The sequence below is a fragment of the Patella vulgata genome, chromosome 9 (genome assembly GCF_932274485.2).
Source record: "Patella vulgata chromosome 9, xgPatVulg1.2, whole genome shotgun sequence".
Lineage (NCBI taxonomy): Eukaryota > Metazoa > Mollusca > Gastropoda > Patellidae > Patella > Patella vulgata.
In genome coordinates, this window is record NC_065887.2 from 10,078,229 (window position 1) to 10,101,847 (window position 23,619).

At 36.9% G+C, this 23,619-nt stretch overlaps 1 protein-coding gene across 1 annotated transcript; it reads right to left on the minus strand.

Annotated features, from left to right (window-relative positions):
* Positions 1-4,403: 4,403 nt before the first annotated feature.
* LOC126832103 (obg-like ATPase 1) lies at positions 4,404-15,993 on the minus strand. The gene is made up of 12 exons (XM_050562788.1): positions 15,868-15,993; positions 14,925-15,030; positions 14,233-14,315; positions 13,102-13,162; positions 12,287-12,414; positions 10,968-11,152; positions 10,355-10,429; positions 10,098-10,195; positions 9,460-9,603; positions 8,380-8,476; positions 5,529-5,651; positions 4,404-4,650 (listed from the first exon to the last, which is right to left on the minus strand). The coding sequence occupies exons 2-12, from the start codon at positions 15,020-15,022 to the stop codon at positions 4,540-4,542; spliced, it is 1,203 nt and encodes a 400-aa protein (XP_050418745.1). The 5' UTR covers positions 15,023-15,030; positions 15,868-15,993; the 3' UTR covers positions 4,404-4,539.
* Between the last annotated feature and the right edge of the window lie 7,626 nt (positions 15,994-23,619).

Here is a 23,619-nt window from a genome sequence, read left to right on the forward strand (position 1 = left end):
TACGTAACGAAATAGGATCTGTGATTTAATCAGATTGGAGGGCCTGACAAGGACAGCTGTCTAGTCCTTCGGATGACACGAAAAACCGAGGTCCCGTGTATACATTGGAATGCACGTAAAAGATCCCTTGGCAGCTGGAATTCGATACAAGAGTAGGCGATGGTGCCGCTGCCCGGGCAAAATTTCTCTCATAGCACACTGTATGGCGTATGCCCGTCTTCATTCGCCCAGTATAGGAGCAGAACAGTAGGACGTTAAACCCCATTTCATTTTTAATCAGATTGGCTGAAGAAGGTCTACCAGTTTGTTTCCTTTGATTTTGTAGGAAACACGGTGACCTGTCATAGTTCATTCAGTTATATATATAGAACTCTGTACTATAAACTTGTTGTTTTGGTCCAGGAATCCCGACTTGGAATCTGTAAAAGTGTCCCAGTCTATATGGTTGTACGAACCATATCCGGCACCACCAGGGAAAAATTTATATGTATGTTCTTTCACTACGGTCTTTTTATCGTCTGTTAAGTTTAACAGCTCTAGTGTGAACCTAGCTTTAAAAGATTTGCCATTCTTATCTTCAGATTTCTTCAAGGCTAGATAAATACCCAATGAAGAGGTCCCCTTAAAATGCTTAACTTGTAAACACCAGGGCATGCCTTGTGTCATGAACTCATCGCCGCAATAGAGACCGTCTGTCTTCACCAGCTTCAAATCAAACGTTGTTATCAAATTTGATGTGATTGTTAACAATTCGCCCATTAGTTTCTTTAATGGTTCTTTGTCTATCTCCACCAATTGATAATACGGATGGCTTACCACAGGCGTGTGTATATTTTCTGATATGTCGAAATCGGTTGTGGCTTTCACCTCCGACAACACACACGGATCAAAGGTTGTGAATATAGATTTTTGTTGTAAAACACAAGCAGAATATTCACACCATTCTTTCATTGTAGATGCAACATTGTCAACATCTTCTATCAGTTTGGTTATTTTAATGTTTTGCTGATTCTGTAATTGGAGAATTTCGTCTTTAATACCATCACCCATCCTCTTGGCTCTTTCATGGATTAAACCTACTTGTTTATCTACATTACTACAGGCTCTCTTACATGAGTTGTTCACTTCCGATAAGTTAGCTTTTAGAAAGTTAGAATGTTCTTGAAGCTGCTGAAGTTTAACTTCGGATGCGGTTTTAAGTTTCAGAAATGCTTCTCTCAAGTCGACCTCTGCCGCGTCCAAATTAATGAATGTGTGGTTCGTATGATCCATATTAACACAATCTGAACAGCATGGTTGTAGACAGTTATTACAATAAACTTCTATTTCTTTCTCCTCGTGTTCGCTACAGTATAATTCATCATCTTCATCATTATCTTCTAGACTAATGTCATCGGCAACCTGGCTAGCACCACCTCCAGGAAGCTGGATTCTTTCCGAACAGATTAGACAGCTGAATTTGTCGAAATCAGAATGTGTCTTAACAACCTCATTGACACATTTCTCACAGAATATGTGCAGACAAGGCAGGGGTTTGGGTTCGTCAACAATATCCAAGCACATCGAGCAGGAATGTTTAGAAGCCATTTTGTTTCAGGTACAATATGTGTGTGAGTGTTGATTATAAATGGCGACGATCCACCCACTGTTCAAGGTACACTGAAGTATTATGACTGTGTATTATATATATACTTTTATCTATTAATGTTACATATCTGATACAAAATATCCATTTCGTCCTATCTGATAATGATCTCCATTTAATAACTATTATCGCTATTTGACGAAAGTGGATGAATAAGCACGAATTTAAAGTTGGTTGACGTTCAAGTTATTAAATTCGATTTGAAGACTTTGTAGACTCTTAGAATTAGAAGCAGGGCGCCGGAACGTCCGAGGGGCAGGTCTTTTCTCGCCCTGCGGGATTGAGACGATTGACGTCTTCTGTTAGGCTACCAGTTAAACTCTGTCAGGTCTAAATACAACTTAGATAACTAGAATCAATAACCGATTCGGTTCACGTCGACGTAGAGTATCGAACAAAAATCTTGAATCCTGTTTTTATACAATTTCATCTGATGTATTAAAAAATATAAAATCTTATCATGACATAGTACGGTAACGTGTACTTAACTGAAGTATATTTTGCGCTGCAGCAAACTGTTCGAACCCGCAATTAAAGTCTCCACTTACTAACCGGAGACGAGCACGAGGATCCCCCCCCCCCTTACTTAAGGAACCAATGCTCGAAAACATATCAACTGTTAAAATCGTTGAAGAGTTGAAGCGAGAAGGACGGTCAGACAATCTCATTGCTGGTGTACGAAAAACAGCCAGCAAAAAAATAATAGGCAGCAGGGCAAGCAGGTAATGGCACCTATAGCTCCGCCGTTCCGGCGCCCCTGACTAAAAGTTGTATTGGATGTTCATTATTAAAGCGTTTACGCGATCGTGATGACGTCACTCTCGCGAGTTGTCATCCGACATGATGTTCAATTCAAACGAGATTTACCACCACCCATTTGTGTAATGAAATGGGGTTTAACGTCATACTCCGACTGGGCTATTGAAGACGTGCATACCCATACAGTGTGCTATGAGGAAAATTTTGCCCAGGCAGTAGCACTATGGCCTACTCATCGCATTCCGACTGCCAATGGATCTTTTACGTGCACACCAATGTTTACACGAGACCTCATTTTTGTTCCATCCAAATGACTAGACAGCTGTCCTTATCAGGCCCTCCGTCTCGGTCAATGCTGGGATCGAACAAGAACAATGCAGGGTGGCGAATGTGGACAAATAAATAAGTTAATATGGTTTAAAGTTTATTTTGTATATGTACATATACACATGTTTCAATGTTGTTAAACACATGCACATACAATGAAGCATGAGAAAATGCTACAATAGGATTAAATGTTACTGATCACATGCAGACCCCAAAAATACTGGACATTTTATACAGATCAATATTCACTCCAATTGAAGTAGACAGTATTGATCCAGACTAATTAATCAAACAATTAATACAGTCTATTTTCATTATGTCTCCATGATCCAGACTTTTTTTTAAATATAAAAACATTTAATACTTCCCCTTTTCCCATGTAACCCCCCCCCCCCCCCCCCAACTACATTATAGATCACAACACACGATAGAGAAGTGTTAAGAAGAGTGTTTTTCTATTAGTTTTATTAGTGGATAAACTATAAAATACTATTTAAAATAGATCAACTGAAAGGAGGAACATAATTATTATCTGGTATCCCCCAATAATGGCCTTCAATTAACCAAGTCCAGAGGAGTTCACAAAGTATTCTTAAGTTAAAAATTTACACAATTTTCAATCACTGTTTATGAGAAATTTCTTTGATCCAAAAACAAAAAACGTTGAACATAGTTTCTTATTGATGTATTTGCTACATTAAAACAACAAAAGTTTTATAAATGGCTATATGTTAGTTAAAATAAGGTGAATAATTTTTAACTTAGTCTGGATTGCTTTGTAAACTCGGGGCCTGTTTCTCAAGAACCTAATTTTCTCGGGGCTGGATTTCCCAACTTGCAGGACTTGGGCCAAACTCATTATACAGTAGGCCTTTTGAGTTTGAATATATTATATAATGAAATACCTGGTGTACACTTAAAACAAGGTTATACGCTGACAGACTGCGTGTCAAATTAGTTTCAGTTGGCCACTAGCGGGGCCCAGGCCTACTTTACCTATTGTTAAATCCAGCCCTGTATCTTCTGACAAATTATTGCTATCTAAGGGTAATTTGGATCGAATCTTATAAGCAGGCCTGGAAATAACGGTTTTAGATGTAACTGACATAATGTCAGACACTAATGAAATAGTACCTGAAATTTTTAACTTAGTGCCGGAAATGTATTAAAGATACATTATGTAAGATTTAGATAAAGAGCTAGCTATTCTTGCTATAATAGTTCGAAAATAGATCATGTAAAATAAATAATTTAAAAATTTCATTCAAATTACTCTATTGCGAGCAAAGATATTAGCCTTTGAAGGTTTGATAAGATGTGTGCAATAATTTAAACCACCGTACTGGTTGTTCGAAGCCAAGTCTCGCTCCTCCATTTTTAGTTTACATCAAAATATGTCTGAACCGTTCTAATCTATTTAATATCGCAGAAATCCGATGCCATCGAGAGTTGATTATGGCTTGGATCAGTTAATTAATGTGTAATTAATAATTTAGAAAACATTTCAGGCCTAAATAAAGACCTGCAATAGGCAGATTTAGCTCTTGCATAATGTATGTTTAACAATAACTATAAAAGACAAATCAGTGCCGGACAAAATGTGCCTTATTTCCAGGCTTGCTTAATTATAAGAGCTACATAATTTAATATTATGACTTAACCACATTGTAAGCTCATTCAAACATTTTTATTAACTGACTTCATATTAAACAGATTAAAACACTTTTCAAGAAGTTCATCTCCGTCTTCAGCATCTAACGCAACTGTTTTGTATATGTATATAGAATAAAGTTCAGCCAATGGATTTTTCACTTCTTTTTAGCTGCTGTTAATCCAGCTCCAGCGTTAAATTTAAAGAAAATAATGTCGCCATCTTCCACCACGTATTCTTTACCTTTCTGTTTATATTTACCAGCATTCTGTAAAAAAAAATAATCAGAAATTAAATTGAGAGAAGGTTGGTTGGACAGGCGACCCTACTCCTTGTCACGTACAACCGTTCCCCTCCCCCTACTCCCCAAAGAGAGAGAGAGAAATGGGGTTTAATGTCCACCACTCAACACAAACAGGGTCATTTCTAGATTAACATAAAGTTCTATTTTATTTCAATATTTCGTTTGCGCGTAGGGGTCTTTAGCAGTGGGTGGAAGCCGGAGGACCCGGAAAAAAACCCACGAGGTAGGACAGGCAACCCTACTCCTTGTCACGTACAAACGGAGAATCGAAACCACGCCAGTTGACTCAATGACAGACCTTATGATACAGCGCACACACACTAACTATCCGGCCATCCAACCCAACCAAATGAAATTAAAACAGGCATTAGTAATTTTTGGGGGCAAGAGAGAGAGAGAGAGAGAGAGAGAGAGAGAGAGAAATGGGGTTTAAGGTCAACTTAACACATATTAGGTTATTTCATTACTAACATGAATTTCAATTTGATTTCAATAATTTGCTTGTGCATGGGGGTCTTTAGAAGTGGAAGGAAATGGGACGAACCGGAGAAAACCCATGAGGACTGACAGGTGACCCTAGTCTTTTTCACAAAAAAGTGGAGAATGGAAATCACACTACTTGACTCAATGCCAGACCTTGTGATCTAAAGTGCATGAATTGGTTTAAACAGTATTTTATTCAGGAGAATATTAGTATTAACTATATCATTTAAGAGAATATAAATGAATAGGATGCAGTAACAAGGAAAACTGCTTATATAAAACCATTCAGGCACCCAACCCTCTTACTCTTATATTTAATGACCCCAAATAAATGATAATGAACTTTTCTTAATACATACTTTGACAGCTGCTTCATTTCCATATTCCTTGAAATCAGTAAATGACATGACTTCAGCCATTATAAACCCTTTCTCAAAATCAGTGTGAATTTTTCCAGCAGCTCCAGGGGCCTTCGTTCCAACCTGTGTGATAAGACAACATTATGTTAAACCATCCTACATCACAGTGCTCTCATTTCAAACAGTTTCTATTCAGTCAATTTTCAACATTTTTTCAATCAACATAGTAACCAAGAAGCTAGAGCAGTTAGGAGCTAAACTTTCAAACTTTTCAAAAAGATTGCATCATAAATAGAGCCTAATGAGGCGCTTATAAATTTCATAACAAAGGGGAATAACTCTAGGAATCAGAAGGGTTGTTTCAATAGCAATAAGAGGGGTTTAACTTCCTACTGTTCTGCTCCGAATTGGGCTAATGATGACGGGCATACGCACTGACAGTCAACATAAATTTCAGCAAAAATAAATTAATAATGCAACTTATAAAGTTAACACTTTATCTAACTCTAATATGTTTGATTTTACAAGTAAAAATTTTTTTTCACAGATCAGTAATGAAATGAAATCTAATCCACTACTTTTCTGCAGGCTGTCTTTGCCTTTCTGACAAGGGAAAACCACAACAGAAATTTACAAGGAAAAGTCTCGACCATCAACGGGAGCCGACCCGTGACCTTCTGGTTAGTGAACCAGCATTTTAGAAACAGCCAAATTTACTAAAAACAAATACATGATATTTAATGGTGACAAGTGACATTATTACAGGGATCGAATTTGACGGACGCAAACACGCAAAATGCGTGTTGATTTTGTAGACTGCGTGTTGCAAAATATGTCACACGAAAATTAATGCGTGTAACATTTTTTCGCTTATTGTTACTGAATAACATGATATCTTCTACGCAAAATCAAGACCATAATTATGACAAAAAACGGAAATTCTTTTGATTATTTTCCTTCCTTGCAAATTGTAAATAAAGCGATGTCCACATCTGGCGTTTTGTGACATCTGCGCATGCGTCAAGTATTCAGATTTCTTCATCAGACAGTCGGAATTCTTCAGTTTTTTCCCGAGCTGATCGTTTTTATTGTGATAAAAATCTTATATTTTATCGGCTAGGAGTTTACCCTATTCAATAAAAACAATACACACATATCATAATTGACCTCTTTTAGTGTTTGACTATCTGTCCTTTCAATATTGTCGTTATATTCCATCAAACAAATTTGACATCTGTCAACAATATACGTTATGTTATTGGCGAATAGCTTTCAAGTTTCACGCGACACAGTTTATTAATAGTAAAAAAAAAACCACGTACCATCGCGGTTTTGATTTTTCTGGATGATATTTAACATAAATATTGAAAAAGTGTTTTCCTGTTCAATTTCTATTCATCTTGACACATTGTTTATACCGATACTTTGATTTTACAAAGGAATCATTGATTTTCAGATTGAAATAAATTTTAATAAAGCAGAAATATAAATAATGCCAACATTGCCAACTATATATTTTGAGAGTTCCGGTAGACTGATTCAGTGACTAATCACTGATTCTGCGTCGGACGTGTCATGCTTAGCTGTCCGTGATCTGAAAAATCGCTATTTGACTAAATCAATGGACACCTTTTGACATTGTACTTATATGCTGTATAGTTTAATATACTATCCTTTTATTATTTAATGCATCGTCAAGAAGGTATATGCTTGAATGAGAAAAAACGAGTTTCACGGGTAGCTATAAAAATATGCACGGCCGAAAGAACACAATCTTTTTTTATTATATTTTTTGTGCGTCATATAATATGTAAATATTTTTGATTTAAATAAAATATTATAATTAATATTTTGAAAATTAAAACTGTAATAAACAACAACTTTTGCAAGTTTGTAAATTTTGTTTATAAATTCGGTATTGTTTGCTAAAAATAATATTGACTAGAAATAATAATATTGACTAGAAAGTATTAAGTGAATACTCCAGGGGTATTTCCAACTTTTTATGCATGTTTATTTACATTTAAAAGATGATGAACTGAAGGTATTGACATTTCATAAAATATCGCGATAATTCCAGGAATATCGCCCAGCTCTAGTGTTGAGGACAGTTTTGGGTGTTCATCTTGTTTTATAGCCATTGCCATTAGCTTTTTAATAAATTGTAAGGAATATGTGTACACTCCAATGTATAACATAACTTGTACATGTAATCCAAAGATAATAAAATTATTTTCATTAAAGAAAAAAATTTCCCCTTGAATTTCTTCAAAATCCTATTTTTGCTTGTACATTTGAAATCAACAAGCAAAATTTTGCTTGTGTGTTTTCAAATAAAGTTCTATCCCTGATTATTAGTCATAGCTTTTTCATTCGGCGTTCTTAATCTAAAATGTTCCCATGTCCGGGATTTGTGGTTTTCTGGAGGCATATGTGTCATCGCTGGAAGACATCTTTCCTCTTTGCCACGTGAACTACAGTGGGACATAACACAGCATGATAGGAAAACAGACAGCTGAACTGAACCTTGGCATGTATACTGAGTAAGAAATGGGGTTTAACGTCCACTTGACACGAACACAGTCATTTTGGGACTTACACATGGTTTAATTTTAATTCAATAATTCGTTTGCGCGAGCGCGTATGGGTCTTTAGCAGAGGGAGGAAACCTACTCCTTGTCACGTAGAAGCGGGGAATCGAAACCACGCCAGTTGACTCAATGACAGACCTTATGATACAACGTGCACGCACTAACCTTTCGGCCATGCAAGCCCCCTACAGGCCTAGATGATTGTCCTGTTGTTTTATATTGAATCAAATAAATAAATAATCTATTATATATATAATTACTTGAATTGTCCAGGCTTTAACTTCATCTTTACCAGACGTAAAGAAATAAATCAGATTTAAAGCTTTGTAACCATTCACAATTATTTTCTCTAAAGCGCTGAAAACAAAATTAAAAAAGTTATTATTATTAAAGTGGGAACATGAATTCTAAATATAACTGATTAGTAGTTCAAATCTCTGTCAATAAGACAAAAATATGACAAAATTTAATAACACAAGAAAAATATAAATAGTCAGTACATTCACTTGTTTTTATTCATTCTATACTTAATAAAAACACGGTAATGCACAGATCTTTTCTGTATTTTTTCGTGTTCTCTTTTCTAGTGACAGCCCATTTCTGTTTTGAATTGTCCGATATCCTCGCACAGTCTCACATAACAACTTTTGGTCTTCAAGGGAAATATTAGTGAGCAGAAATTCGCCTGTGTATCTGTTATCGCTCGTCACTTCAGTTAGTTATATAGAGGGATAACTCGTGTTTTCCTTTTGCGTTCGTCACTTCCTTTTGTAGCAATTATCTCTGTGTTAAAATTATATTTGGAACGTGTTTAACCAGTTCTATCACATATGTGATAATGACTGACACCAATATTGTCCTTTAAATATTGGCAACAAGTGGACTCTTCCCATGAGAACAAAGAAAGTGTTACCAAACCATGCCTCGCATGCCTCTACCGGCTACCCCAACCAATACACTAACTACAATAAAACAAAACGACTTGAGAGAGAAATGGGATTTAACTTCCATTCGACACAAACTAGGTCATTTCAGGACTAACATACGGTTCAATTTTATTTCAATACTTTGCTTGTGTGTAGGGGTCTTTAGCAGTGGAAGGAAACCAGAGGACTAGGAGAAAACACACGAGGTTGGACAGGCAACACTACCCCTTATCACATACAACCGAGGAATTGAAACCACACCACTTGACTCAATGACAGACATTATGATAAAATGTGCATGCCTTAACCATTTGGCCACCCAAACCTCCAAAGCGACTTGAATCTGAGCATAAAATTTAAAAGCAGTGCTGCAGCAATAAATTACATTATTTATATGAAAGATATAAAATTTACCTTGTTGTTCCCAATTCTTTAAGTTTAGCATCTTTTTCTTCTTGGGTTTGCATGTCAGCCAGATCGAGTTCAAGAGCTCCACTAAACGGAATCAACAGGGCACACTTATCATTTTTGTCGATCCATTCTTTAATCTTAACTAACCTTATAAAGATAGAACATTTATATAATATATCTATAGCCAACTGGGGACAAATTTTGTGCAGCAGAAACATTTAGAAATATTTGGAGCTGCAGTGGCTCACAAAATGGCAGGTCCAGGTTTCGTTCCCAAGAAAGTTCCTCAGGATTTTCCAGCGTTGTTTCCCTGTTCTGTGGAGCAGGATGGAGGGCCTGACTAGGACAGTGACTACTTGTCCGAATGGGATGAAAAACAGGGGGCGTAGCGAGTTTGCAAGCACGTAAAATAAGCCTTGTTGTTAGGATGAAATGAAAAATCAAATTTCTGTGTACACGTAAAAGAACCATGGACACTTGGAATTTGAAATAAGAGTGGGCTGTAGTGGAATTGTCCCAACAAAAATGGCCTCGGAGCCCACATGTCTTCATTATCTGAATTGCTGCAGTAGAGTAGGATGTTCAACCCCATTTTATTCAGATACAGTCAATGATTTTCAACTGGAACAAAACTAGCTTACCATTTGTTCTTCTTCCTTACATAATCTTTTATAGATAAATTAACTAAATATATAACTGGTTTACTTGTAATAAATAAATGGGTATTTAAAACATCTATCTGAAATATACAGTATATAAACATTTTACACTGGGGCTTCACATAACACTGTAACCCAGGTATCATTTAATCTTGTGTATCTAGCACTAATTTCTTTCACATTTATTTAATATCAAGTCTGTTTAAAAATTGTAAAATTTAAACAAAAGATAAACTTACCTCGTTTACACTCCAAGTTACATTTCTAAGCCATTTATTATCTTGTAAGACATCTCTAACTTTAATTAGACAGTCCTGAAAACCATCAAGTATACTTTAAAACAAGAAAATAAAGAGGGAAGGGGGAGGATCTGTTTCCAGGGACCTCACACTGTAACCCAGGTATCATTTTATCTTGTGTATTTAGCATTAATTTCTGCAACATTAATTCAAGTTAAAACTGGTTGAAAATTCGTAAAAATCATTTAAAATCAACAAAAATCATCTAATTTGTACTTGTTTAAACCTGACCAGTAAATTTTGATAATGAGTGTCCAATTCACAAGTATTTAATTTCCTCCGGACCACTGTTCAAACATATATCATTATACATCAATAATCGATTGGGTTGTTTATTTTTGAACAGTGATCTAGAAATTAAAATCAAGAAATTTAAGGGTGGGGTGGATATGTTTAAAGGCAAAGCAATAATCGAGTGGTCGGGGCACTAGACTCCCAATTAGAAATTGGGCAAAAATGAATTTCAGGTTTATATTTTTGAAATTTCTCTGCTTTCTCTAGTTGACACTTAATATATAGATACAAGTAGATAAAAATATATACATCAAATTACATGTTCTATTTTCTTTTTCTTGTCACCAGTTTTGCCTTCTCGTGCAACACTTTTTTCTAACGGTTCTAATTGTTTCTGACAGTAATCTAGATCTTTTAATCGTAGTTCATCGTGGATGGTCTGAAGATCTCGTACTGGGTTAACTTCTCCATCTACATGTATGATGTCTTCGTCATCAAATGCTCCTGAAAGATGGAAAATGAATTTTATCAAATACAAGAGAGAGGGAGAGAAGTGGGTGTTTAACATTCACACAACACATCATTTTGGGCTAATATATGGTACAATTTTATTTCAATAATTCGCTTGCGCATAGGGGTCTTTTACCAGTGGGTGAAAACTGCAGGATTCCAAGAAAACCCCTTGAGGTTGGACAGGCTGTTTTAGAATCAAGTTCAGTCTGTATTTTTATCTTATACCTAGATATATTATCCATCTGATAGTGACAATACCTGTTATTATGCACCATAAGCACATTTTGTGGATATAGCGCTTTATAAATGGACATATTATTATTATTATTATTACATGTTGTTTTAGTCTTAATCCAAGCTAAGATATACCCAAATTGATTAATTAACATTTAAATAAAGGAAACAAAAGCACAACAGATTAGATCGTCTTCAGAATGAACAATGCTGGGAAATTTTTACAATTCATCCTACTTTCGCACAGACATTCATTTCACAATATGATCGTTTGTACAGAATTTAAAAGCCCTCAGGGGAATTGGATGACTGAATGGTTAGCATGTACGCATTTATCATAAGGTCTGTCATTGAGTCAACTGACGTGGTTTCGATTCCCTGGTGTACGTGATAAGGAGTAGGGTCACATGTACAACCTGGTGGGTTTTCTCCAGGTCCTCTGGTTTCCTCCCACTGCTAAAGACCCCTACACACAAGTGAATTATTGAAATAAAATTGAACCATATGTTAGTCCCAAAATGATCTAGTTTGTGTTAAGTGGATGTTAAACCCAATTTCTCTCTCTCACGAAAGACCTCAAATGATGATAAGCAAATAAATTTAATGATATCCATACAGTGCATATATCTTATTTCGTAATATAATACAGTTGACTCTGTCACTTCCGACATCTGAATACTACAGCATTCTGTGAAATCTCTCATCATTTTCATGTCCAGATTTATGTCCTTGTTACATCAACCAAAAAAGTTTTGAGTAGTCCAGATTCTGAATATTCCGAATTACGACATCAAACAGCGGTCCCGTCATATGTTGTCGGAATTGACAGAGTGCACTGTACATGAAAATTATTATAGTCTTTGAATTGAGAAGACTCTGGGGCTAACTTACTTGTGACATGGAAGATAGCATCACATGCTTTAATGTTTGATAAAAAGGCATTTCCTAGACCTTTACCCTCATGAGCACCTTGAACCAAACCAGCAATATCTACTACATTTAAATGAGCTGGTACCTTGCTGAAAAAAAAAATCAAAGATATAACTTAATCAAATTTGCAATGACAACTGTGTTTTCCCGATCGGACTCTCCAGTGGATTTCCTTCACCGAAATATCTATGTAAACATAAAAAAGACCAGGCCCCAAGTTCACAAAGCATTCTCAGACTTAAGTTAAGAATTTACTCAAAATTGTTTACTTAAAATGGTTTGCCTTATTTTAACCAAAATATAGCCCTTTTATAAAACTTTTGTTGTTTTAACGTATCAAATACATCAATAAGAAACTATGTGCAAAGTTTTGTTTTCTGGATCAAAGATATTTCTCATAAACAGTGATTTAAAGTTGAGTAAATTCTTAACTTAAGTTTGAGAATGCTTTGTGAACTTGGGGCCAGGTTGAGTATCTGGCATTTCATTTCCAAATTAGAGTTGACAATAGAATCAATAAATTTGTCAAATTTGTCCCTATTATGTGTCGAAATTAACTTTCCAATTGACAGTTACCAGTGCTGGTTCTACTGTGAATGTAGTGTGATGTTTGAATAGAGGCATTTAAAAAGTTTTTAAAATTTGATTCTAGTAGCTATCATTATTATCCATCAAGCTAGAATACAGAAATAGAGGCATTTAAAAAGCTGTCATTTATATCCATCAAGCTAGAATACTGAAATAGATTGACCATCACCATTAAATCCAATACTTACCTAAGTGGTTGATAATATTCACACAGGAAATCGAATCGAGTATCAGGAACGGGTACACGACCTACAAGACAAACATTTGAAACACATTAAAACAAACACAAAACCTTAACCCTTAGACCACCCGAAACAAGTCTAACTTAGACAGCCACATCAAGTGTACAGCCATGCAAAATGGTAGTACAGTAAACCTTGCATAAGTCAGATTCGCATAAGTCTGACCTTCGCTCAACTCAGATAAAATCGTTTTGACCCTTTGATCCTGCACATATTTTCTTATTAAATTTCCGTGCGTAAGTCAGATTTCCTAAGTCGGATCTTTGCTCAACTCAGATCAAATTATTTGGTCCATTTGATCTAATTCCGGCTTTTTTCCTTCACCTAAGTCAGATCAGTAGTATGTTCAGAAATACACTGTCAGTTTCGTCCCGATGGTCTAAAATGCGGTTAGGTATTCCATGCACAGTGCCCTAAAATACTTTCCGCTATCATTTTGACCCAAATTAGCCTATTTGACGCGACGCAACAATAGAATTTTTACAGAAAATTCAAAACTCGCTGTCTGCTGTATGAGAAACTTTCCGGGAAGATTTAGGACATTTTTCAAAGATGGCGACAAAACGGAACTTATCTACCCACACCAAAACGAAGTTATCTACTCGCACATACAAACAAAAGCTTGAAATGTTGCTTTGAATCAATTATTATCCGGTTCTTGCAGTTTATTTCTAATCGGCTAACTCGGATCTTGGCTTAACTCGGATAAAATTGGTCAGTCCACTTAGATCCGACTTATTCAGATATATTAGGCAGTTTGATATACCAGTATTAATATATGACTATCTATAAGGAACAAAAGGTTTGGAAACTCAGACATAGCCAGTTACACAAGAGGGACTGTTTTGTCCACACTAATATTTGTTGTACCGGTAGTCAATTTCGGCTTGAGCTACATGTATCTGAACAAACCCCTGTTTGCCAATTCATCTATATATGGCGAAAGCAAAAACAAGTGTTCAAATTTTCCAAAACTATTCGTTGATGGTAGATGAATGGTGCAATCGTCAGAGAAATAGATATGGCTTTGTTTTACGCTATTATGCTTAAAATAATATCGAGAACATATTCACTTACTTTCATTTGGTTCAATTGTACAGAAAGGAAAATTTTCTGCTGAAGCTTGACTTTTTGTGAGAACGTTAAAAAAGGTAGACTTCCTATAAGAAAATAACATAGGTAATAGATTATTATGGTACTAAGAATTTATTTCTTTACTAAAAATGAAATTTTTGTGTCATCGATACTGACAAATAGTAACATGAATTCAGGATACTGTGCAATAAATAAAAACATGAAAAATGAATTTAATTTGAAAAGTTATAGGCGTATCAAAAATGACCGACAGCAAAAATTTTAAGTTAAAGCCATGAGTGAAAATAATAAGATATATCAATGAAATAGAGTTTAACGTCCTATTGTCCTGGGCAGACTGGGCTAATGAAGATGAGCATACACTATACAGTGTGCTATGAGGGCAATTTAGCCAGGACAGCAACACTATAGCCTACTCTTATATTAAATTCCAACGGCCAATGTGTACAGGGGACCTCCGTCTTTCGTCACATTTTTTCTGCACCAATGACATTGGGGAACCATGTCGTAAAAAAACGGATGAACTTTCTCGATCAACACAGGGATCAAACACAGGACCTCTAGGTTAGTGAGCCAACGTCTTACTTACTGAGACACCATGGCAATAGGATAGGGTCTATATCAGATGATAAAACATTGAAAAAAGAAAAAATCTTAGTTTGAACTGAACTAACCCAACGTTCGGTAAACCAACAATACCAATCTTTAAAGAAGTTCCTACACGACCAATTAATGGTGGGGGGCCTTCAGCTTCCTTCTTTTTAGGTGGCATTTTATATCCTGGAAAGTAAATAGACTAATGACTAAAAAGAAAAGAAGATAATTCAAAAACATAGTGTTAGAAGCAAATACCTTTCAAAATTATCTTCAATTCTATATCAACAAAAGCTGTTTTATCAATTCATGATAATGTTCATCAATATTGTAGTATTTCAGAATATGCACTTTGAAACCCAATTTTTAATTATGTCAGTCTGCCATTTTGGTTTGTTCAGTTTTGTTGTAAATAATACAAGTCTACATCATATAATTTGTAAACATTATATTGAATCCTTCACAGGTTCAGTCAGACCACATATTACAATACCGGCCGGTACATATGTCATGTACAATTTACAAAAGAATCTCATGCCAACAGCATTATGCAATATCCAGCAATACATTTCACCATAGGCTATACAGTAATTACTGCATGTACATTTATAGGCCTAACTTACACCTTGTGATGAAACTATTGTGTGGAAAAGTGTAATCATTAATGTACTGCTTCCCCGGCAAGACTAGAAGATAATGATATATCATATAGGCCTACATGCATAGCTGCATGTACTATGAAATAGGCAGATCACCGTCCCCTGCCTGTTGGTCCCTGGACGGGACAATAGAACTTTGCGATCACACCAGTTATGATTCGTTAGCTGCATTGTTGTTTTCATTATTTTATATTATATTCAGTAACCCTAACTCTTATTCTACTTCTAACCAAATGGAAGTTGTCATTACAGGATCACCACCCGTTCAGTTTGTTGCTGTCACTGACAACATATTGATGGTTAGATGCGAAAACAAATTTAAAGTCTGAATCGTGCTCCTTACAGTATAAATAAACATACAAACCTGGTCTGTTGGACAAACTTTATGTTATGTTTACTGACAAAAGCTGTGATTCCAGTAAATATACCGGTCTGTAACGTGGGTTTCCCAATATGGTGAAACATTTACTACGCATGTCTATTACGGTGAATTTCCGGTTTGTGTCCAAAAGTTTTTATTAAAAGTAAAAGTGTTACTATGAAATGAATGTTTATCAAGAACTAGTTCAAGGGGTCCAATTTACACATAGATTATAACACAACCGTTTAAAGCAACAGTTATTGATGGAATTCGCACGAATGCTATAATATTTGAGAAATATATTGAATTACCTCCCCTTGAAAGAAATTGGGCCAGATAACTCTGCGAATAAAGAGGAATTAGACCACATTTATGTTGTTGTTTATTACAGTTTTACAATCTGTTTCACATTTCACATATGGATTGAGAAGGCCTTCTTCTTATATCTCTGTTCAAGATTACCGACCTTTATAAAGTTCATATGCATTCACTGGTCGATAGCTTGTACAATATTTACACAACGTGTGAACTAGTCGGGCAGTGCAGGTGCCCTATTTTTAATCATTTTATATACCGTACGGTAGCCTACCGGTACTTATTTTATTTTTTAATCCAGATGTACTTCAAACACCTTTATTTATTTTTCTAATACTTCAAAATAGTGTTCTAGAATTTAATTTGCAGAAGAAAAAAGTTAATATCGCGAGCTCATTAAGCCGCACCGATGTCATCCCTCTAGTGATTGTAGCGACCTAGCGAATTTTCACAGCTGATCAGTGTAAATCACTTCATATACATTCATATTACGTACTATTTCATTGATATTAAAATATTCGCTTCTAGAACCATTTTCGTTAATTTTAAAGGTCCAAAAGAGTCGAACTACTATCCTGTTACCTTTATTAGCTAAGTCCAGTTGTCAGGTTAAAATGATGTCACTATCTGGTATACTATTTTTCACACATTGCTTATTCAATACATATTTACGTAATAATGGGATCTGAAAACAAACCAGAGCTTACATAACAAAAATCCATCAGCTGTAAGAATTTGATACAGCTTTATAACTGGTAATGTAGGCCTATTGAGAGAATTCAGTATGCCAAATTATAATTAAATTAAAATGAACCGACTGGGCATCCCAAACTTATGAAGTAGATGGACTTCTGTGTGCAATGCAGTATGTCGACGGGGCTGTTGAAAACGGCATAGACCCTATGCCATACGGTGTGCTATTTTGCCCGGACATCGGACGCCAGTGTGTACACGGGACCTCAATCGGCGTTTCGTCCCATTCGAACGAGTAGCCTCTGTCCTTTCGAGGCGCTCCGTTCTGCACCACTGACAAGGTGATTAAATCAAAAGGGTTAACTATCCAGTTGTATATATCTGGAAAACGAGATCGATCATATATAAAAAAAGAAAGAATGCTAATCAGGTGTATTTTTTAAATTATATGGGAATTATCTAGCCAGCATGACAATGACAGAAGGCCAATTAGGTACAAACATTTTACCCATAGAAATGCTAGAATTTATATTTCTTCTAAAAATCAAAATATAGATATTCCTACGATCCCAAAAACTAGAGCCCTCCCTTGCCAGACCCTCTGTCCTGTCTCACTGACAATAGGAAACCAGCTTGGAAAACCCCGGGGAACTCTTCAGCCAACACTGGGATCGAACTTGGGAACTCGTATTTAGTGAGACAGTGTTACACTAAACAGGGCACCGTGTCTAGTCCAACGAACGGATAGAAAAACTGGTGTCTCTTTTTCACTTTGGCGTGCACGTAAAAGAACCATTGACGGTTAGAATCCGACATAAGGGTATAGCTGTAAAGAACCCGCACTCCGTGCCAATTATCCCCCATAAATCGGTCCTAATGGATTGTTTCTGTTTCTGAATGATTCAACAAAGAAACAGTTTCGAATGAAAAAGAATCACAAGGAACAACTTCTAGTCTTGCACGTGACGAAAACCAAGGTCCCGTGTACGAGAATCACTTTCAATCGGAATTCTATGAGGACGTGGAAACGCCTCTTACCGGGAAAAAATTTCCCGGCTTAATCTATTTTTGTCAAGGTCGCCGAGATTTAAATAAGATCCGAGTACATGATTGTTGGCGAGATTGTAGGTTAGGGTTAGAGTAAGCATTTAGACTGGGTCCAAGGTTAGGGATGGGATTAGCGCTAACCCTTTTTACATCCCGTGACCTATGACGAAAAATTGATATGGCCTTATCATTTAGCACTAACCAAATTCTCCCCATGGTAGAACATGTCTTTCTTATTAGCCCATGCATAAGGCGCATGAAAGTAGGTAAATTCCCATTTCATTTCAAGGTCTCATTGACGCTCATCGAATAATATGACAATTTATGAACATCATCCTTGATAAAACCCAACAATAGATTTTGTTTCTATTTCTAAGACAATTCATTGTGTAAAATAAGATGACTCATTATTACAGTCAGATTTATTGCGGATGCAATTAAGAGGTCCCGGATGTGAAGAGAAATTTTGCCATAACTAGAATTCCTAAATACATGTATATGATATCACGGGAGGGTAATAGTATAACTTACAAGGGAGAGGGGGTGGGGTGGGGGAGAGTTGACAGTGCGAAACACACCTAAACGATTACACGAGACAAATTTACCGACAGTACACAATATACATAGAAAATGAAATAGGATTTGGGCGTCCTACTGTTCTAATGAAGACGGACATACGCCATACAGTGAGCTATGCACGGGCGCAGATCGCCAAAAATTAGTGGTGGGGACAGTCCATGCGTGGGCGACTATTGGTAAAGAGGGAGGTTCGGGGGTTCTCCCCCGAAATTTTTTTGAAAACTAGACGCTCTAAAACGCACTATGTGGGTATTTTCAGCATCATTTTCTGGCAAATAATTCTAATCCCTGAGGTAGCAAATGATACGAAATCTAATCTAAAGACAAATCTTCAAGCCACCGTTCACGATTTATTCTCTCATGTACACTACAAGAACTAGAAATATTTACACTACTGAGATTCCAGCCCCGCCTCCATTCCCAGTAGTGTTCGAAGACTACGTAAAGTCTTTGAGCAAAATGTGTATTCAATTGGATACACCAATGTACAGGTCTACAAATCTTTTAATTTATATAAACTAAAACAAGCCACACACACAGCTAAACATATCAATTTTCAATCCCAATTGAAATAAATGAAACATTTTACATCCAGTATACCAGATAAAAACAAAATCTCAGTTAGTCCTTAAAACCCTTTAACACCCAGCGTATCAGATATGCACACCTACATGATATACATATTATTATATTCTCTATGGAATATTTTAATTATTTACTGTTATAATATGAATTATCACTTAATTATTCCCTGTTAAATAAAAATCGGTCACCGGGTGCAGCTGTACAACTTCAAGGACCCTGGCCTCAAGTGCCTGGGACCAAATCTACACCTTCTGAAATGTCAATTAAAGCTCTGGAATGATTTCAATTTCAAAAAATAAACAGTAAGCAAAACATCTGAAATATGTGGTGGGGACACAGTATATCATGTCCCCACCACTAAAAATATTGGTGTCCCCACCGGGATCTGCGCCCATGGTGCTATGAGAATGAGGGAAATCTTGCCGATGTATACACGGGACCTCAGTTTTTCTTCCCATCCGAACGACTAGACAGCTCGCCTTGTCAGACCCTCCGTCCTGTACCACTGACAAGTTGAAACCACGTCGGAAAATCCCGATGAATTTTCTCGTCCGATGCAGGGATCGAACTCGTGACCTCCAGGATAGGGAGCCAGCGTCTTAACTACAAACGTTTATATCAGATCAAGTGGATGGAACCGGGGTCTATTGCTAAGAGTCTATTGCGCTGTACAGTCCCGGGCCTGTAGTGATATAGTCTTCACTGGAAATGAAATCAAATAAGGGAGACAACCCATGACAAATGGTGGAATGTTTCTGAAACGTTGTATCGTACTGGTGTTGGTCAAAGGTTGATCTAATTGTCGAAATGTATGTTTAGCACTCACCGAATTCATGTAAACGTACATGTAGACATATCACTCAATCTGATTAAAACACCTATCCTATTACGTTACGGTTTTTTTTATAGTTCAAAACTTCGTTTTACTAATCTTTACTACACTAGGATCTGGAATAGTTGTTATGTAACACACGTTCTGGTTGATGTGAGGGATTAGCCAATGAAACGGTCTGTTACGGTGAGTTCTTGGCGTGCGGTGCATGGAACTGTCAGTATCCCACCAGAAACAACAACGCTGATTGGTTAATCGAATATCTGAGGTTATAGGGCCAAAAACCGCTCGTTTGACCCCTGACACGACCTCTCACTACAACCGGTCAGATCTTCATGTAGTGGAGGCCATCGAAAGTATAAAAAAACGAAACGAAACAGTAAGGAATATTCAGAAACAATACAAAACTGCGGAAATGCACTTCTGTTTTTATTAGAGGTAACCAGTGTATGTTGATGACAGACCAATTGTCTACACATAAACATAAACAGTTCACATGGGCGGCTTATCTGACGGCCCCATTTCACTCGCAAAGAGATACACTGTCAAAAGTGAAAATGGACGTTTTTGATTTTTGTCTTAATAAAGAGTAATTGTTCCACCAATCCTCAGACATTCGGCAATTCGTCGTGGTATGCTCCTAATCAACCGTCCAATCACGGTTTGGGGCAATCAGACCCACTCCTCTTGCAGTGCCACGGCGAATTCTTGCAGTGTTGTCGGCTGGCGTTGACGTCGACGAACACGTCTCTCGATTAAATGTAACACACTAAGGCAAAGATACACTAAACAGTAAATCTTATGAAAGAACCGATAGGAAAGCAAACATGGATAGGATAAACCAGCAAGCGGCAGTTTTCATCAACCCTTCCTTGAAGTGTCAAATATGACAATGAACCCCCCCCCCCCCACGTGTATGGCGCTATTGCAGCTCAGGGGGTTCTGTTGGGACGATAAGTTCTTCATCTGTGAACATACTCTCAAAGAATGTCAAGTGTCCATGACTATTTATCATATCACAACCTGCATAGGTATTTGCATTTCAATATCCCCTACTTTTTTTGAAGAGTATATATATATATGTATTTTAAGCAGATTGACCTATTACTCCGAATTATCGGGGAATTGATTTAGAAAGTGAAGTATTGTAAATCAAATTCCAAATCATTTAAGATTTCTCTGAAATGTAGTAAGACTAATCCTTAGATGATAAAGATAAAGGTTTGTCAAGAAGTAACTGAACTGAATTGGTATGGATGTTAGTAAGCTTGCGATTATTTAGATTTGCTCGATAGAAGTTTCTCAATTTCATAGTTTGAGCAAATTTTCGACAAATGCGGTAGGTATGTTGATTGGGTGAAGCTTGTCAAGATTCTTTCAGTGTGGCGGGTAAAGAGAGAGAGAGAGAGAGAGAGAGAGAGATGGAGTTTAACGTCCACTCGACACAAACTAGGCCATTTCGGGACTAACATATGGTTTTTAATTTTATTTCAATAAGTCGCTTGCGCGTAGGGGTCTTTGACAGTGGGAGGAAACCGGAGGACCCGGAGAAAACCCACGAGGTTGGACAGGCGACCCTATTCCTTGTCACGTACAACCGGGGATTCGAAACCACGCCAGTTGACTCAATGACAGGCCGTATGATACAGCACGCACGTGCTAACCATTCGGCCACCCAAATCTCCTGGCGGGAAAAGACAGGGAGGGGATGGATTCATTTCAGGGGAGAATCCAATCAAGAAGAGTGTAATTGAAATAAAGTTTTATTTTAGATCGGAGTATGCCTTGTTGCAAAGCAAAGCGTCTAGTTGTTCGGGTGGAACGAAAACCCGAGGTACCGTATACACGTTGCAGTGCATGTAAAAGAACACTTGGCAGTTCTTATTCGACGAAGAACAACATTTTCACCATAGCGCACGGCAAGGCGAATGCCCTATGTCATCATAAATGAAGGAAATGAAATGAAATGGGGTTTAGCGTCCTACTGTTCTGTTCCGACTGGGCTAATGAAGACGGGCATACGCCATATAGTGTGCTATGAAGGACATTTTGTCCGAGCAGCGGCGCTAAGGCCTACTCTAATATCGAATCCAATTGCCAAGTGATCTTTTACGACTAGACATTTGTCAGTGTCGTCCTGCACTACTGACAAGGGAAAACCACGCCGGTAAATCCCGATGAACGAGCGAACCCGCGACCTCTAGGCTAGTGAGCCGGCATCTTACTGACTGAGCCACCGTGGCTCCCTATGTCATTATGTCGGTCAGTGCAGCAGACAAAGTCAAACGGTAACCGCATGTCATTATTTCATTTCATGTCTACATAACATTTCATTGATACGATATATCCAGCTCAGGTTACCGCTTAACTGTCACGGTCATCATCATTAATTTTCGTTGTATGTTTTATTCTATTATATCAGAAGGGGGGAATCCTGACATTAAAAATGATTTTAAAAATAAATAAAATGTTTGATGGTAAAAATAAAATATGAGCAGAACTACGAATAAGTCGTGTAATAACAACAGGACAGACACGAGAAAAGAACTATTTATTTTTGTAGGACTGTACTAGGACAATATTAGGGGCTTTAAGTGAAGAGGGTGCAATAGCGAGCTTTGTGTCATGGGTTTTGAGATTGTGCGGCCCCCGTTCAAATGGATAAAATCTTGTTGTTTCCATGCGGATTCAACACTAAACTCATGATTAACACATTTCGAACAAATACCACCATGATTAACCAATTTCGAACAAATACCGCCATGATTAACAAATTTCGAACACAAACAAAAATGATTAACCAATTTCGAACAAATACCATCATGATTCACACATTTCGAACAAATACTATCACGATTAATCAATTTTGAACAAATACCATCATGATCAATCAATATCGAACAAATACCATCATGATTAACCAATTTCGAACAAATGCCATCACGATTAACCAAATTCGAGCAAATGCCATCACGAATAACCAATTTCGAACAAATGCCATCACGATTAACCAATTTCGAACAAATGTTATCACGATTAACCAATTTCGAACAAATGCCATCACGATTAATCAATTTCGAACAAATGCCATCACGATTAACCAATTTCGAACAAATACCATCATGAATAACCAATTTCGAACAAATGCCATCATGATTAACCAATTTCGAAAAAATGCCATCATGATTAATCAAATTCGATCAAATGCCATCATGATTAACCAATTTCGAACAAATACCAGCATGATTAACCAATTTCGAACAAATACCAGCATGATTAACCATGGCTTGTTGTTTCCACGCGGATTCAACACTAAACTCGTGATTTCGAACAAATGCCATCATGATAAACCATGGCCCAGGGAAACTGGTGGAGTTAAGATATACTACAAATCCACAGTTCGAACCAGCCCAAAATGTCTCGTCGCCGGTGTTTATCACGTGTGTGTGTGTGTAGCGGGCGGGGGCAATCGCGATTCCCCTATAACGAGATAAATTTGGGTTTTTGTGCCCCCCCCCACCCATGAAATCTTCTTTCTCTTGAAACACCATTGACCAACTTGATCTCTATATTTATGACTGGATTTCCGTGGTATCATCCTATATATACGACCAATCACCATTCATAAATGATTCTCCCCAAATGTCACGTTTACTATTACTATTAATGTTAACGATTTAGAGTGTCGAGATCATTTCCGATGA

What these genes read in the sequence shown, in the direction of transcription:
- LOC126832103 (XM_050562788.1), bottom strand. Translation starts at nt 15,022, where the DNA reads ATGCCACCTAAAAAGAAGGAAGCTGAAGGCCCCCCACCATTAATTGGT. An exon ending in GAATATTATCAACCACTTAG is followed by an intron (nt 12,415 to 13,101) that starts GTAAGTATTGGA and finishes TTTTTTTTTCAG; the next exon opens with CAAGGTACCAGCTCATTTAA. An exon ending in AGAAAAAGAAAATAGAACAT is followed by an intron (nt 10,430 to 10,967) that starts GTAATTTGATGT and finishes GATGGTTTTCAG; the next exon opens with GACTGTCTAATTAAAGTTAG.